The sequence below is a fragment of the Salvelinus namaycush genome, unplaced genomic scaffold (assembly GCF_016432855.1).
Source record: "Salvelinus namaycush isolate Seneca unplaced genomic scaffold, SaNama_1.0 Scaffold233, whole genome shotgun sequence".
Taxonomy (NCBI): Eukaryota; Metazoa; Chordata; class Actinopteri; order Salmoniformes; family Salmonidae; genus Salvelinus; species Salvelinus namaycush.
In genome coordinates, this window is record NW_024059153.1 from 1 (window position 1) to 19537 (window position 19537).

At 40.7% G+C, this 19537-nt stretch overlaps 1 protein-coding gene across 1 annotated transcript in view; it reads left to right on the forward strand.

The window, feature by feature from the left end:
- Positions 1–12588: 12588 nt before the first annotated feature.
- pros1 (protein S) overlaps positions 12589–19537 on the forward strand; it is a 61243-nt gene continuing 54294 nt past the window's right edge. The window contains exons 1-3 of the mRNA XM_038984345.1: positions 12589–12798; positions 14693–14850; positions 15843–15867. Coding sequence (XP_038840273.1) covers positions 12720–12798; positions 14693–14850; positions 15843–15867 — 262 coding nt within the window. The 5' untranslated portion in view covers positions 12589–12719. The remainder of the gene's footprint in view (positions 12799–14692; positions 14851–15842; positions 15868–19537) is intronic.

Below are 19537 nucleotides of genomic sequence, written 5' to 3' on the forward strand. Positions count from 1 at the left end.
CCCCCACCCCCCCCCCCCCCCCCCCCCCCCCCAAACAATATAACCCTAATCCAACTTCACAGGAAATTCCTCTTGTAAAACACCCCTTCTAAAGGATAACAGTGTATTTTGTATAAATATATCAAGAGTATTAAGAAGAAGTTATTATGTCTCTCTGTACAGAACAACTGAATGGTTTAAAATGAGCTTTTTTTTGTTGTCCTGGAATAACTAAACTAAGCCAATATTGATGCAAACCGCTTGTTGTCTGAGTCGCTTTCATTCAGAATGTGTTACAGGAAGTGTTCTGTGCTTAGTCTGTTTCCTGTAGTACAGGAAGTGTTCTGTGGTTAGTCTGTTTCTTGTAGTACAGGAAGTGTTCTGTGGTTAGTCTGTTTACTGTAGTACAGGAAGTGTTCTGTGGTTAGTCTGTTTCCTGTAGTACAGGAAGTGTTCTGAGGTTAGTCTGTTTCTTGTAGTACAGGAAGTGTTCTGTGGTTAGTCTGTTTCCTGTAGTACAGGAAGTGTTCTGAGGTTAGTCTGTTTCCTGTAGTACAGGAAGTGTTCTGTGGTTAGTCTGTTTCTTGTAGTACAGGAAGTGTTCTGTGGTTAGTCTGTTTCCTGTAGTACAGGAAGTGTTCTGTGGTTAGTCTGTTTCCTGTAGTACAGGAAGTGTTCTGTGGTTAGTCTGTTTCCTGTAGTACAGGAAGTGTTCTGTGGTTAGTCTGTTTCTTGTAGTACAGGAAGTGTTCTGTGGTTAGTCTGTTTACTGTAGTACAGGAAGTGTTCTGTGGTTAGTCTGTTTCCTGTAGTACAGGAAGTGTTCTGAGGTTAGTCTGTTTCTTGTAGTACAGGAAGTGTTCTGAGGTTAGTCTGTTTCCTGTAGTACAGGAAGTGTTCTGTGGTTAGTCTGTTTCTTGTAGTACAGGAAGTGTTCTGTGGTTAGTCTGTTTCCTGTAGTACAGGAAGTGTTCTGAGGTTAGTCTGTTTCCTGTAGTACAGGAAGTGTTCTGTGGTTAGCCTGTTTCTTGTAGTACAGGAAGTGTTCTGTGGTTAGTCTGTTTCCTGTAGTACAGGAAGTGTTCTGTGGTTAGTCTGTTTCCTGTAGTACAGGAAGTGTTCTGTGGTTAGTCTGTTTCCTGTAGTACAGGAAGTGTTCTGTGGTTAGTCTGTTTCCTGTAGTACAGGAAGTGTTCTGTGGTTAGTCTGTTTCCTGTAGTACAGGAAGTGTTCTGTGGTTAGTCTGTTTCCTGTAGTACAGGAAGTGTTCTGTGGTTAGTCTGTTTCCTGTAGTACAGGAAGTGTTCTGTGGTTAGTCTGTTTCCTGTAGTACAGGAAGTGTTCTGTGGTTAGTCTGTTTCCTGTAGTACAGGAAGTGTTCTGTGGTTAGCCTGTTTCTTGTAGTACAGGAAGTGTTCTGTGGTTAGTCTGTTTCCTGTAGTACAGGAAGTGTTCTGTGGTTAGCCTGTTTCTTGTAGTACAGGAAGTGTTCTGTGGTTAGTCTGTTTCTTGTAGTACAGGAAGTGTTCTGTGGTTAGTCTGTTTCTTGTAGTACAGGAAGTGTTCTGTGGTTAGTCTGTTTCCTGTAGTACAGGAAGTGTTCTGAGGTTAGTCTGTTTCCTGTAGTACAGGAAGTGTTCTGTGGTTAGCCTGTTTCTTGTAGTACAGGAAGTGTTCTGTGGTTAGTCTGTTTCTTGTAGTACAGGAAGTGTTCTGTGGTTAATCTGTTTCCTGTAGTACAGGAAGTGTTCTGTGGTTAGTCTGTTTCTTGTAGTACGGAAAGCCCAAGAGTTCATTCGAAGGATCTGTCCTTTTGATTGGTCAAACCAAGAGGGAAGAAAAAACCAGGAGTTGAAAGGTCACAGATGTGTATTGATGGTACTATTTGGCCATCAGCGTCCAGTGTGTCCCATCAATGTGATAAATTCATATGGAGTGCATGAGAGAGAGGAAGTGTGTGTAGTGTGTGTGTGTACTGCGTGTAGTGTGTGTGTAGTGTGTGTAGTGCGTGTAGTGTGTGTGTAGTGTGTGTAGTGTGTGTGTAGTGCGTGTAGTGTGTGCTTGTATGTATGCATATTGGCATCCCCCTGAAGCTAGGACAGCAGTTCCTGCCTATCTTCTGAAAACATCTAAACCTCTTCATACAGTATCTAAACATCTGGAACCTCTTCATACAGTATCTAAACATCTGAAACCTCTTCATACAGTATCTAAACATCTGAAACCTCTTCATACAGTATCTAAACATCTGAAACCTCTTCATACAGTATCTAAACATCTGAAACCTCTTCATACAGCATCTAAACATCTGAAACCTCTTCATACAGTATCTAAACATCTGAAACCTCTTCATACAGTATCTAAACATCTGAAACCTCTTCATACAGTATCTAAACATCTGAAACCTCTTCATACAGTATCTAAACATCTGAAACCTCTTCATACAGTATCTAAACATCTGAAACCTCTTCATACAGTATCTAAACATCTGAAACCTCCTCATACAGCATCTAAACATCTGAAACCTCTTCATACAGTATCTAAACATCTGAAACCTCTTCATACAGTATCTAAACATCTGAAACCTCTTCATACAGTATCTAAACATCTGAAACCTCTTCATACAGTATCTAAACATCTGAAACCTCTTCATACAGTATCTAAACATCTGAAACCTCTTCATACAGTATCTAAACATCTGAAACCTCTTCATACAGTATCTAAACATCTGAAACCTCCTCATACAGTATCTAAACATCTGAAACCTCTTCATACAGTATCTAAACATCTGAAACCTCTTCATACAGTATCTAAACATCTGAAACCTCCTCATACAGTATCTAAACATCTGAAACCTCTTCATACAGTATCTAAACATCTGAAACCTCTTCATACAGTATCTAAACATCTGAAACCTCTTCATACAGTATCTAAACATCTGAAACCTCTTCATACAGTATCTAAACATCTGAAACCTCTTCATACAGTATCTAAACATCTGGAACCTCTTCATACAGTATCTAAACATCTGAAACCTCTTCATACAGTATCTAAACATCTGAAACCTCTTCATACAGTATCTAAACATCTGAAACCTCTTCATACAGTATCTAAACATCTGAAACCTCCTCATACAGTATCTAAACATCTGAAACCTCTTCATACAGTATCTAAACATCTGAAACCTCTTCATACAGTATCTAACCATCTGAAACCTCTTCATACAGTATCTAAACATCTGAAACCTCTTCATACAGTATCTAACCATCTGAAACCTCCTCATACAGTATCTAAACATCTGAAACCTCTTCATACAGTATCTAAACATCTGAAACCTCCTCATACAGTATCTAACCATCTGAAACCTCTTCATACAGTATCTAAACATCTGAAACCTCTTCATACAGTATCTAAACATCTGAAACCCTTCCTCTTCATACAGTATCTAAACATCTGAAACCTCTTCATACAGTATCTAAACATCTGAAACCTCTTCATACAGTATCTAAACATCTGAAACCTCTTCATACAGTATCTAACCATCTGAAACCTCTTCATACAGTATCTAAACATCTGAAACCTCCTCATACAGCATCTAAACATCTGAAACCTCTTCATACAGTATCTAAACATCTGAAACCTCCTCATACAGTATCTAAACATCTGAAACCCTTCCTCTTCATACAGTATCTAAACATCTGAAACCTCTTCATACAGTATCTAAACATCTGAAACCCTTCCTCCTCATACAGTATCTAAACATCTGAAACCTCTTCATACAGTATCTAAACATCTGAAACCTCTTCATACAGTATCTAAACATCTGAAACCTCTTCTTACAGTATCTAACCATCTGAAACCTCTTCATACAGCATCTAAACATCTGAAACCTCTTCATACAGTATCTAAACATCTGAAACCTCTTCATACAGTATCTAAACATCTGAAACCTCTTCATACAGTATCTAAACATCTGAAACCTCTTCATACAGCATCTAAACATCTGAAACCTCTTCATACAGTATCTAAACATCTGATACCTCCTCATACAGTATCTAAACATCTGAAACCTCTTCATACAGTATCTAAACATCTGAAACCTCCTCATACAGTATCTAAACATCTGAAACCCTTCCTCTTCATACAGTATCTAAACATCTGAAACCTCTCCATACAGTATCTAAACATCTGAAACCTCTTCATACAGTATCTAAACATCTGAAACCTCTTCATACAGTATCTAAACATCTGAAACCTCCTCATACAGCATCTAAACATCTGAAACCTCTTCATACAGTATCTAAACATCTGATACCTCCTCATACAGTATCTAAACATCTGAAACCTCTTCATACAGTATCTAAACATCTGAAACCTCTTCATACAGTATCTAAACATCTGAAACCTCTTCATACAGTATCTAAACATCTGAAACCTCTTCATACAGTATCTAAACATCTGAAACCTCTTCATACAGTATCTAAACATCTGAAACCCTTCCTCCTCATACAGTATCTAAACATCTGAAACCTCTTCATACAGTATCTAAACATCTGAAACCTCTTCATACAGTATCTAAACATCTGAAACCCTTCCTCCTCATACAGTATCTAAACATCTGTAACCTCTTCATACAGTATCTAAACATCTGAAACCTCTTCATACAGTATCTAAACATCTGAAACCTCTTCATACAGTATCTAAACATCTGATACCTCTTCATACAGTATCTAAACATCTGAAACCTCTTCATACAGTATCTAAACATCTGAAACCTCTTCATACAGTATCTAAACATCTGAAACCTCTTCATACAGTATCTAACCATCTGAAACCTCTTCATACAGTATCTAAACATCTGAAACCTCTTCCTACAGTATCTAAACATCTGAAACCTCTTCATACAGCATCTAAACATCTGAAACCTCCTCATACAGTATCTAAACATCTGAAACCTCTTCATACAGTATCTAAACATCTGAAACCCTTCCTCTTCATACAGTATCTAAACATCTGAAACCTCTTCATACAGTATCTAAACATCTGAAACCCTTCCTCTTCATACAGTATCTAAACATCTGAAACCTCTTCATACAGTATCTAAACATCTGAAACCTCTTCATACAGTATCTAAACATCTGAAACCTCTTCATACAGTATCTAAACATCTGAAACCTCCTCATACAGTATCTAAACATCTGAAACCTCTTCATACAGTATCTAAACATCTGAAACCTCTTCATACAGTATCTAAACATCTGAAACCTCTTCATACAGTATCTAACCATCTGAAACCTCTTCATACAGTATCTAAACATCTGAAACCTCTTCATACAGCATCTAAACATCTGAAACCCTTCCTCTTCATACAGTATCTAAACATCTGAAACCTCTTCATACAGTATCTAAACATCTGAAACCTCTTCATACAGTATCTAAACATCTGAAACCTCTTCATACAGTATCTAAACATCTGAAACCTCTTCATACAGTATCTAAGCATCTGAAACCTCTTCATACAGTATCTAAACATCTGAAACCTCTTCATACAGTATCTAACCATCTGAAACCTCTTCATACAGTATCTAAACATCTGAAACCTCTTCATACAGTATCTAAACATCTGAAACCTCCTCATACAGTATCTAAACATCTGAAACCTCTTCATCCAGTATCTAAACATCTGAAACCTCTTCATACAGCATCTAAACATCTGAAACCTCTTCATACAGTATCTAAACATCTGAAACCTCCTCATACAGTATCTAAACATCTGAAACCTCTTCATACAGTATCTAAACATCTGGAACCTCTTCATACAGTATCTAAACATCTGAAACCTCTTCATACAGTATCTAAACATCTGGAACCTCTTCATACAGTATCTAAACATCTGAAACCTCTTCATACAGTATCTAAACATCTGGAACCTCTTCATACAGCATCTAAACATCTGTAACCTCTTCATACAGTATCTAAACATCTGGAACCTCTTCATACAGTATCTAAACATCTGAAACCTCTTCATACAGTATCTAAACATCTGAAACCTCTTCATACAGTATCTAAACATCTGAAACCTCTTCATACAGTATCTAAACATCTGAAACCCTTCCTCTTCATACAGTATCTAAACATCTGAAACCTCTTCATACAGTATCTAAACATCTGAAACCCTTCCTCTTCCTACAGTATCTAAACATCTGAAACCTCTTCATACAGTATCTAAACATCTGAAACCTCTTCATACAGTATCTAAACATCTGGAACCTCTTCATACAGTATCTAAACATCTGAAACCTCCTCATACAGTATCTAAACATCTGAAACCTCTTCATACAGTATCTAAACATCTGAAACCTCTTCATACAGTATCTAACCATCTGAAACCTCTTCATACAGTATCTAAACATCTGAAACCTCTTCATACAGTATCTAAACATCTGAAACCTCTTCATACAGTATCTAACCATCTGAAACCTCTTCATACAGTATCTAAACATCTGAAACCTCTTCATACAGTATCTAAACATCTGAAACCTCCTCATACAGTATCTAAACATCTGAAACCTCTTCATACAGTATCTAAACATCTGAAACCTCTTCATACAGTATCTAAACATCTGAAACCCTTCCTCTTCATACAGTATCTAAACATCTGAAACCTATTCATACAGCATCTAAACATCTGAAACCCTTCCTCTTCATACAGTATCTAAACATCTGAAACCTCTTCATACAGTATCTAAACATCTGAAACCTCTTCATACAGTATCTAAACATCTGAAACCTCTTCATACAGTATCTAAACATCTGAAACCTCTTCATACAGTATCTAAACATCTGAAACCCTTCCTCTTCATACAGTATCTAAACATCTGAAACCTCTTCATACAGTATCTAAACATCTGAAACCTCTTCATACAGTATCTAAACATCTGAAACCTCTTCATACAGTATCTAAACATCTGAAACCTCTTCATACAGTATCTAAACATCTGAAACTTCTTCATACAGTATCTAAACATCTGAAACCTCTTCATACAGTATCTAAACATCTGAAACCTCTTCATACAGTATCTAAACATCTGAAACCTCTTCATACAGTATCTAAACATCTGAAACCTCTTCATACAGTATCTAAACATCTGAAACCTCTTCATACAGTATCTAAACATCTGAAACCTCTTCATACAGTATCTAAACATCTGAAACCTCCTCATACAGTATCTAAACATCTGAAACCCTTCCTCTTCATACAGTATCTAAACATCTGAAACCTCTTCATACAGTATCTAAACATCTGAAACCTCTTCATACAGTATCTAAACATCTGAAACCTCTTCATACAGTATCTAAACATCTGTAACCTCTTCATACAGTATCTAAACATCTGAAACCTCTTCATACAGTATCTAAACATCTGAAACCTCTTCATACAGTATCTAAACATCTGAAACCTCTTCATACAGTATCTAAACATCTGAAACCTCCTCATACAGTATCTAAACATCTGAAACCTCTTCATACAGTATCTAAACATCTGAAACCTCTTCATACAGTATCTAAACATCTGAAACCTCTTCATACAGTATCTAAACATCTGAAACCTCTTCATACAGTATCTAAACATCTGAAACCTCTTCATACAGTATCTAAACATCTGAAACCTCTTCATACAGTATCTAAACATCTGAAACCTCTTCATACAGTATCTAACCATCTGAAACCTCCTCATACAGTATCTAAACATCTGAAACCTCCTCATACAGCATCTAAACATCTGAAACCTCTTCGTACAGTATCTAAACATCTGAAACCCTTCCTCCTCATACAGTATCTAAACATCTGAAACCTCTTCATACAGTATCTAAACATCTGAAACCTCCTCATACAGTATCTAAACATCTGAAACCTCCTCATACAATATCTAAACATCTGATACCTCTTCATACAGTATCTAAACATCTGAAACCTCTTCATACAGTATCTAAACATCTGAAACCTCTTCATACAGTATCTAAACATCTGAAACCTCTTCATACAGTAACTAAACATCTGAAACCTCTTCATACAGTATCTAAACATCTGAAACCTCTTCATACAGTATCTAAACATCTGAAACCTCTTCATACAGTATCTAAACATCTGAAACCTCTTCATACAGTATCTAAACCCTCTGCTGTCTCTGTTCCTCTACAGTCTACCAGGGTCTATAGTCAGGGGTTTAAATACTGTCTCTGTTCCTCTACAATCTACCAGGGTCTCTAGTCAGTTAAATACTGTCTCTGTTCCTCTGTTCCTCTACAATCTACCAGGGTCTCTAGTCAGGGGTTTAAATACTGTCTCTGTTCCTCTACAATCTACCAGGGTCTATAGTCAGGAGATTAAATACTGTCTCTGTTCCTCTGTTCCTCTACAATCTACCAGGGTCTATAGTCAGGAGTTTAAATACTGTCTCTGTTCCTCTACAATCTACCAGGGTCTATAGTCAGGAGTTTAAATACTGTCTCTGTTCCTCTGTTCCTCTACAATCTACCAGGGTCTATAGTCAGGGGTTTAAATACTGTCTCTGTTCCTCTACAATCTACCAGGGTCTATAGTCAGGAGATTAAATACTGTCTCTGTTCCTCTGTTCCTCTACAATCTACCAGGGTCTATAGTCAGGAGATTAAATACTGTCTCTGTTCCTCTGTTCCTCTACAATCTACCAGGGTCTCTAGTCAGGAGTTTAAATACTGTCTCTGTTCCTCTACAATCTACCAGGGTCTATAGTCAGAGGTTTAAATACTGTCTCTGTGCCTCTACAATCTACCAGGGTCTCTAGTCAGGAGTTTAAATACTGTCTCTGTTCCTCTACAATCTACCAGGGTCTCTAGTCAGGAGTTTAAATACTGTCTTTGTTCCTCTACAATCTACCAGGGTCTATAGTCAGGGGTTTAAATACTGTCTTTGTTCCTCTACAATCTACCAGGGTCTATAGTCAGAGGTTTAAATACTGTCTCTGTGCCTCTACAATCTACCAGGGTCTCTAGTCAGGGGTTTAAATACTGTCTCTGTTCCTCTACAATCTACCAGGGTCTATAGTCAGGGGTTTAAATACTGTCTCTGTTCCTCTACAATCTACCAGGGTCTATAGTCAGGGGTTTAAATACTGTCTTTGTTCCTCTACAATCTACCAGGGTCTATAGTCAGAGGTTTAAATACTGTCTCTGTGCCTCTACAATCTACCAGGGTCTCTAGTCAGGGGTTTAAATACTGTCTCTGTTCCTCTGTTCCTCTACAATCTACCAGGGTCTATAGTCAGAGGTTTAAATACTGTCTCTGTTCCTCTGTGCCTTTACAATCGACCAGGGCCTCTGGTCAGGAATTTCAATACTGTCTCTGTTTATCTATAATATTCCAGAGCCTCTGGTCAGGAATTTCAATACTGTCTCTGTTTATCTATAATATTCCAGGGCCTCTGGTCAGGAATTTCAATACTGTCTCTGTTCCTCTGTGCCTCTACAATCGACCAGGGCCTCTGGTCAGGAATTTCAATACTGTCTCTGTTTATCTATAATATTCCAGGGCCTCTGGTCAGGAATTTCAATACTGTCTCTGTTCCTCTGTGCCTCTACAATCGACCAGGGCCTCTGGTCAGGAATTTCAATACTGTCTCTGTTCCTCTGTGCCTCTACAATCGACCAGGGCCTCTGGTCAGGAATTTCAATACTGTCTCTGTTTATCTATAATATTCCAGGGCCTCTGGTCAGGAATTTCAATACTGTCTCTGTTTATCTATAATATTCCAGGGCCTCTGGTCAGGAATTTCAATACTGTCTCTGTTCCTCTGTGCCTCTACAATCGACCAGGGCCTCTGGTCAGGAATTTCAATACTGTCTCTGTTCCTCTGTGCCTCTACAATCGACCAGGGCCTCTGGTCAGGAATTTCAATACTGTCTCTGTTTATCTATAATATTCCAGGGCCTCTGGTCAGGAATTTCAATACTGTCTCTGTTTATCTATAATATTCCAGGGCCTCTGGTCAGGAATTTCAATACTGTCTCTGTTCCTCTCTGCCTCTACAATCGACCAGGGCCTCTGGTCAGGAATTTCAATACTGTCTCTGTTTATCTATAATATTCCAGGGCCTCTGGTCAGGAATTTCAATACTGTCTCTGTTCCTCTGTGCCTCTACAATCGACCAGGGCCTCTGGTCAGGAATTTCAATACTGTCTCTGTTTATCTATAATATTCCAGGGCCTCTGGTCAGGAATTTCAATACTGTCTCTGTTCCTCTGTGCCTCTACAATCGACCAGGGCCTCTGGTCAGGAATTTCAATACTGTCTCTGTTCCTCTGTGCCTCTACAATCGACCAGGGCCTCTGGTCAGGAATTTCAATACTGTCTCTGTTTATCTATAATATTCCAGGGCCTCTGGTCAGGAATTTTAATACTGTCTCTGTTTATCTATAATATTCCAGGGCCTCTGGTCAGGAATTTCAATACTGTCTCTGTTCCTCTGTGCCTCTACAATCGACCAGGGCCTCTGGTCAGGAATTTCAATACTGTCTCTGTTTATCTATAATATTCCAGGGCCTCTGGTCAGGGGTTGAAATACTGTCCTCAACTCAAAGTCCCAGCACAGCAACCCAGGGCAGGCAGCATGTTTGAAGTAGAGCAGAGAGTAACACACACAGCGCGCCCTCTGTCGCCTCCACCCCTTAACACCAGTGTGTCGTCAACAACGTTTGCGGGGTCAACAACAGTGGAATGGACGGTTCGCCTTCAAAATAAAAGTCCCCCACTGAAACAGATGGAAACTGGGAATCATGCCACACTTGTACTAGATAATGCTAAACAAGTTTGGAATATTGTTATAGAAATTCAACAAAAAGACAATAATGATTTAAAAAATGTGTTGAATTTGCAATGTGGATGTATAGTCTACACAGAATTGAAATGGGGCATACTTACCCACCGGGCACAGATGTCAAGTCAACGCTTAATCCACGTTGGTTCAACGTAATTTCATTGAAACGACGTTGATTCAACCAGTGTGTGCTCAGTCGGTTTGTTGCAATGTACAGCCTTATAACTATGGATCTTGGGTCTATTAAATGGGATATGAGCCTTCACAGAACACAACTGGGGAGACTATGAGCCTCCTCACTGACGCTCACAGAACACAACTGGGGAGACTATGAACCTTCTCACTGACACTCACAGAACACAACTGGGGAGGCTATGTGCCTCCTCACTGACACTCACAGAACACAACTGGGGAGACTATGAGCCTCCTCACTGACGCTCACAGAACACAACTGGGGAGACTATGAACCTTCTCACTGACACTCACAGAACACAACTGGGGAGGCTATGTGCCTCCTCACTGACGCTCACAGAACACAACTGGGGAGGCTATGAGCCTCCTCACTGACACTCACAGAACACAACTGGGGAGACTATGAGCCTCCTCACTGACGCTCACAGAACACAACTGGGGAGACTATGAACCTTCTCACTGACACTCACAGAACACAACTGGGGAGGCTATGTGCCTCCTCACTGACGCTCACAGAACACAACTGGGGAGACTGTGAGCCTCCTCACTGACGCTCACAGAACACAACTGGGGAGGCTATGTGCCTCCTCACTGACACTCACAGAACACAACTGGGGAGGCTATGTGCCTCCTCACTGACGCTCACAGAACACAACTGGGGAGACTGTGAGCCTCCTCACTGACACTCACAGAACACAACTGGGGAGGCTATGAGCCTCCTCACTGACACTCACAGAACACAACTGGGGAGGCTATGAGCCTCCTCACTGACACTCACAGAACACAACTGGGGAGGCTATGAGTCTACTCACTGACACTCACAGAACACAACTGGGGAGGCTATGAGTCTACTCACTGACACTCACAGAACACAACTGGGGAGGCTGTGAGCCTCCTCACTGACACTCACAGAACACAACTGGGGAGGCTGTGAGCCTCCTCACTGACACTCACAGAACACAACTGGGGAGACTATGAGCCTACACACTGACACTCACAGAACACAACTGGGGAGGCTATGAGCCTCCTCACTGACACTCACAGAACACAACTGGGGAGGCTATGAGCCTCCTCACTGACACTCACAGAACACAACTGGGGAGACTATGAGCCTCCTCACTGACACTCACAGAACACAACTGGGGAGGCTATGAGCCTTCACAGAACACAACTGGGGAGGCTATTCACACATATTACCATCGTAGCTCTTAAAACCAAACAGTTGTGTTCTGTGAGTAAAAAAAACAACTTTACTTTACTTGTTATATTTTTGACTACTTTTAACTTTTACTGAACTACATTCCTAAAGAAAATATATATATATTTTTTTTTAACTCCATACATTTTCCCTGACATGCAAAAGTACTGGTTGCATTTTGGAATGTTTAACAGGACAGGAAAATGGTCCAATTTATGCACTTATCAAGAAAACATGGACACAAATGGATCTATACAGACCCAGTGCACTACTTTTGTGAATATATATATATTTTATTTTGAAGGCTAAACGCCGATTCCATTTTTGTTACTCATGCGAATGTTGTTCACGACACACATGTTTCGCCTCCCTCCTCTCCTCTCTCCGCTCCCGGTCCAGTCCAAGCTCTCTCTCCACTGAACAGGCGAAAACATTTTCGTGAAGAATAAAGTTTTTTTGTCACAGTCCTGAGCTGTTCCGAGGATCGGTTTTACTATGTGGAAACATAAAACGGCGTTGGGAGAATCGGTGGCTTGTGTCATCTTTCTCGTGGCGCTTTGCGATGCTCATCGATGTAAGTGAAACTTTATTTTTTTTTAAATGTTGGATAACGGAAAAATGGACATATGAATGTGGAAAGTAAAAGTACAACTTTGGTGGTGGTTGTTTTACGCTTTTACACAAGATCAGGCGTATATTTGCTGTTTTTCTTTTCCCAAAGAATTAACGGTAACTTCCATACTAAAATACAATTTATATCCGTCAAAGCCAACGAATTAACGGTAACTTCCATACTAAAATACAATTTATATCCGTCAAAGCAAAATAATTAACGGTAACTTCCATACTAAAATACAATTTATATCCGTCAAAGCCAACGAATTAATGGTAACTTGTTACTAAAAGACAACTTTAATGCGTCAAAGCCAACGAATTAATGGTAACTTGTTACTAAAAGACAACTTTAATGCGTCGAAGCCAACGAATTAATGGTAACTTGTTACTAAAAGACAACTTTAATGCGTCGAAGCCAACGAATTAATGGTAACTTGTTACTAAAAGACAACTTTAATGCGTCGAAGCCAACGAATTAATGGTAACTTGTTACTAAAAGACAACTTTAATGCGTCGAAGCCAGCGCTACTTTTCCACAGCATGTTATAAACCCTGAAACATGTTTTGAGCTGCTGCGTATGTCGACACAGGCAACAGGTGATCGGATGTGTTATAAACCCTGAAACATGTTTTGAGCTGCTGCGTATGTCGACACAGGCAACAGGTGATCGGATGTGTTATAAATCCTGAAACATGTTTTGAGCTGCTGCGTATGTCGACACAGGCAACAGGTGATCGGATGTGTTATAAACCCTGAAACATGTTTTGAGCTGCTGCGTATGTCGACACAGGCAACAGGTGATCGGATGTGTTATAAATCCTGAAACATGTTTTGAGCTGCTGCGTATGTCGACACAGGCAACAGGTGATCTGATGTTTTTAGACTTTTCCTGGAGTCTTGGAAGATGAAACATGTTTTGAGCTGCTGCGTATGTCGACACAGGCAACAGGTGATCTGATGTTTTTAGACTTTTCCTGGAGTCTTGGAAGATGACTGACACCTTCCTAGATTATTTATGTTTTTACAACAACAAAAAATGCTTTGATTTAAATAAGACCACGTGTTCGGGGTTAATACCCTACTAAAACAAGAACAAAGGCCTGTTGAAACGGGACTGTTTACTAATCCGTTTAATCTACAGTTTGATCCAAATGATTCATCCATCAAAACACGTGGAACGTATCCATATAGATTCCTATGTGGTCACAGACACCATTCACTCAAACCCCATACTTCCGCCTGCTGTCGTCACATGTAATAACAATGTAATACAACACGTGTTGTGTGAGGAGGAACAGACGACATCAGTACTTCGTAACTTGTTGCGTTGTGTTTTTTAAAAGAACGGGACGGTTCAGCCATTGACACACAGTTGATTGGTGTTTTTTTCCCGACTATAAGACAGAAGGAAACACATTTAGATGTGCAGGACAAACCAGTATGTTGACGGCTGTACGTTCGTGATTCGTTCCGCTTGCATGTCAATATCAGTATTAGCAGGGAGCTAATACACACCTGTCATCATCATTACGCGTATCAGCGCTCATTGGACTCCCCTGGACTCCTTCATTTTGTTGATTTGCCCCTTCTATATCTGTCTGTTCCTCAGTTTGTTCCCTGTGTCGGCATTATTGTCGTTGTGTTTTATCCCTTGTCCAGAAGCTGTCCTTGTTTGTGTTTCTTGTCCGTTGTTTATTAACTGTTAACTCCCTGTACTTACTAGCTTCTCGTCTCCCAGCGTCAGTCCGTAACACAACCAATAGAAATACATTGAACATTGAATACATATTTCTGGAGTTTGCAAAGTGACAACATAACCAACCCAGTTACACGCGTGTGTGTGTCTCTCCAGTCCTAACTCAGAACAGGGCCTCCCAGTTTCTGTCTCGGCACCGCAGGGCCAACTCTCTGTTTGAGGAGAGTAAAAAAGGGAACCTGGAGAGAGAATGTATCGAGGAGCTGTGTAACAAGGAGGAGGCACGGGAGATCTTTGAGAACTACCCAGAGACGGTGAGTGGCTCCTGAGGGCCCCTGGCACACTAGTTACAAGATGGGCCATGTCAGGAGGGACCTGGGGAGAGGGTAGTCACTAGATGGTCATGTCAGGAGAGACCTGGGGAGAGGGAGAGGGTAGTCACTAGATGGTCATGTCAGGAGAGACCTGGGGAGAGGGAGAGGGTAGTCACTAGATGGTCATGTCAGGAGGGACCGAGGGAGAGGGTAGTCACTAGATGGTCATGTCAGGAGAGACCTGGGGAGAGGGTAGTCACTAGATGGTCATGTCAGGAGGGACCTGGGGAGAGGGAGAGGGTAGTCACTAGATGGTCATGTCAGGAGAGACCTGGGGAGAGGGAGAGGCTAGTCACTAGATGGTCATGTCAGGAGGGACCTGGGGAGAGGGAGAGGGTAGTCACTAGATGGTCATGTCAGGAGGGACCTGGGGAGAGGGAGAGGGTAGTCACTAGATGGTCATGTCAGGAGGGACCTGGGGAGAGGGAGAGGGTAGTCACTAGATGGTCATGTCAGGAGGGACCTGGGGAGAGGGAGAGGCTAGTCACTAGATGGTCATGTCAGGAGGGACCTGGGGAGAGGGAGAGGGTAGTCACTAGATGGTCATGTCAGGAGAGACCTGGGGAGAGGGTAGTCACTAGATGGTCATGTCAGGAGGGACCTGGGGAGAGGGAGAGGGTAGTCACTAGATGGTCATGTCAGTGTGTGTGTGTGTGTGTGTGTGTGTGTGTGTGTGTGTGTGTGTGTGTGTGTGTGTGTGTGTGTGTGTGTGTGTGTGTGTGTGTGTATGTAACAGACTCAGGTCACTGAACTGTTATCCCCCATGGTGTGTTTGTTTACGCTGTGAGGTTTCCCGCGTCGACTAGTGTTGACGTAGCTGAGTGGGATGGGACGTTGACCTCAAGCTGTTGACGGGTTGATGAACCCAGACAGACTCTCCTCTCCCTCTCCCCAGGTCTCTCCTGTTCATAATGTCTCCTCTTCTTTTACAGGAACACTTCTATCCTCAATATGTCTGTAAGTTTCAACCGTTCTGTCCTTCTGTTTTTCAGCCATATTTCCATTAATAACATCTAGTGATATAGAATCTAGCTAACCCTCAGCCCCCGTGTTGTTGTCTGATGATATGACTGATGCCAGGTAATATAACTCCACTGTGTTGTTGTCTGTCTGATGATATGACTGATGTCAGCTAATATAACTCCACTGTGTTATCTGTCTGTCTGATGATATGACTGATGTCAGCTAATATAACCACTGTGTTGTCTGTCTGATGATATGACTGATGCCAGCTAATATAACTCCACTGTGTTGTTGTCTGTCTGATGATATGACTGATGTCAGCTAATATAACTCCACTGTGTTGTTGTCTGTCTGTCTGATGATATGACTGATGCCAGCTAATATAACTCCACTGTGTTGTCTGTCTGATGATATGACTGATGTCAGCTAATATAACTCCACTGTGTTGTTGTCTGTCTGATGATATGACTGATGTCAGCTAATATAACTCCACTGTGTTGTCTGTCTGATGATATGACTGATGCCAGCTAATATAACTCCACTGTGTTGTTGTCTGTCTGTCTGATGATATGACTGATGTCAGCTAATATAACCACTGTGTTGTCTGTCTGATGATATGACTGATGTCAGCTAATATAACTCCACTGTGTTGTCTGTCTGATGATGTGACTGATGTCAGCTAATATAACTCCACTGTGTTGTCTGTCTGATGATATGACTGATGCCAGCTAATATAACTCCACTGTGTTGTCTGTCTGTCTGATGATATGACTGATGCCAGCTAATATAACTCCACTGTGTTGTCTGTCTTTCTGATGATATGACTGATGTCAGCTAATATAACTCCACTGTGTTGTCTGTCTGATGATGTGACTGATGTCAGCTAATATAACTCCACTGTGTTGTCTGTCTGATGATATGACTGATGCCAGCTAATATAACTCCACTGTGTTGTCTGTCTGTCTGATGATATGACTGATGCCAGCTAATATAACTCCACTGTGTTGTCTGTCTTTCTGATGATATGACTGATGTCAGCTAATATAACTCCACTGTGTTGTCTGTCTGATGATATGACTGATGCCAGCTAATATAACTCCACTGTGTTGTTGTCTGTCTGATGATATGACTGATGTCAGCTAATATAACTCCACTGTGTTGTCTGTCTGATGATATGACTGATGCCAGCTAATATAACTCCACTGTGTTGTCTGTCTGTCTGATGATATGACTGATGCCAGCTAATATAACTCCACTGTGTTGTCTGTCTGTCTGATGATATGACTGATGCCAGCTAATATAACTCCTCTGTGTTGTTGTCTGTCTGATGATATGACTGATGTCAGCTAATATAACTCCACTGTGTTGTCTGTCTGATGATATGACTGATGCCAGCTAATATAACTCCACTGTGTTGTCTGTCTGTCTGATGATATGACTGATGCCAGCTAATATAACTCCACTGTGTTGTTGGCTGTCTGTCTGATGATATGACTGATGCCAGCTAATATAACTCCTCTGTGTTGTTGTCTGTCTGATGATATGACTGATGCCAGCTAATATAACTCCACTGTGTTGTCTGTCTGATGATATGACTGATGCCAGCTAATATAACTCCACTGTGTTGTTGTCTGTCTGATGATATGACTGATGTCAGCTAATATAACTCCACTGTGTTGTCTGTCTGATGATATGACTGATGTCAGCTAATATAACTCCACTGTGTTGTCTGTCTGATGATATGACTGATGTCAGCTAATATAACTCCACTGTGTTGTCTGTCTGATGATATGACTGATGTCAGCTAATATAACTCCACTGTGTTGTCTGTCTGTCTGATGATATGACTGATGCCAGCTAATATAACTCCACTGTGTTGTTGTCTGTCTGATGATATGACTGATGTCAGCTAATATAACTCCACTGTGTTGTTGTCTGTCTGATGATATGACTGATGCCAGCTAATATAACTCCACTGTGTTGTCTGTCTGATGATATGACTGATGCCAGCTAATATAACTCCACTGTGTTGTCTGTCTGTCTGATGATATGACTGATGCCAGCTAATATAACTCCACTGTGTTGTCTGTCTGTCTGATGATATGACTGATGCCAGCTAATATAACTCCACTGTGTTGTCTGTCTGTCTGATGATATGACTGATGTCAGCTAATATAACTCCACTGTGTTGTCTGTCTGATGATGTGACTGATGTCAGCTAATATAACTCCACTGTGTTGTCTGTCTGATGATATGACTGATGTCAGCTAATATAACCACTGTGTTGTCTGTCTGATGATATGACTGATGCCAGCTAATATAACTCCACTGTGTTGTTGTCTGTCTGATGATATGACTGATGTCAGCTAATATAACTCCACTGTGTTGTTGTCTGTCTGTCTGATGATATGACTGATGCCAGCTAATATAACTCCACTGTGTTGTCTGTCTGATGATATGACTGATGTCAGCTAATATAACTCCACTGTGTTGTTGTCTGTCTGATGATATGACTGATGTCAGCTAATATAACTCCACTGTGTTGTCTGTCTGATGATATGACTGATGCCAGCTAATATAACTCCACTGTGTTGTTGTCTGTCTGTCTGATGATATGACTGATGTCAGCTAATATAACCACTGTGTTGTCTGTCTGATGATATGACTGATGTCAGCTAATATAACTCCACTGTGTTGTCTGTCTGATGATGTGACTGATGTCAGCTAATATAACTCCACTGTGTTGTCTGTCTGATGATATGACTGATGCCAGCTAATATAACTCCACTGTGTTGTCTGTCTGTCTGATGATATGACTGATGCCAGCTAATATAACTCCACTGTGTTGTCTGTCTTTCTGATGATATGACTGATGTCAGCTAATATAACTCCACTGTGTTGTCTGTCTGATGATGTGACTGATGTCAGCTAATATAACTCCACTGTGTTGTCTGTCTGATGATATGACTGATGCCAGCTAATATAACTCCACTGTGTTGTCTGTCTGTCTGATGATATGACTGATGCCAGCTAATATAACTCCACTGTGTTGTCTGTCTTTCTGATGATATGACTGATGTCAGCTAATATAACTCCACTGTGTTGTCTGTCTGATGATATGACTGATGTCAGCTAATATAACCACTGTGTTGTCTGTCTGATGATATGACTGATGTCAGCTAATATAACTCCACTGTGTTGTCTGTCTGATGATGTGACTGATGTCAGCTAATATAACTCCACTGTGTTGTCTGTCTGATGATATGACTGATGCCAGCTAATATAACTCCACTGTGTTGTCTGTCTGTCTGATGATATGACTGATGCCAGCTAATATAACTCCACTGTGTTGTCTGTCTTTCTGATGATATGACTGATGTCAGCTAATATAACTCCACTGTGTTGTCTGTCTGATGATATGACTGATGCCAGCTAATATAACTCCACTGTGTTGTTGTCTGTCTGATGATATGACTGATGTCAGCTAATATAACTCCACTGTGTTGTCTGTCTGATGATATGACTGATGCCAGCTAATATAACTCCACTGTGTTGTCTGTCTGTCTGATGATATGACTGATGCCAGCTAATATAACTCCACTGTGTTGTCTGTCTGTCTGATGATATGACTGATGCCAGCTAATATAACTCCTCTGTGTTGTTG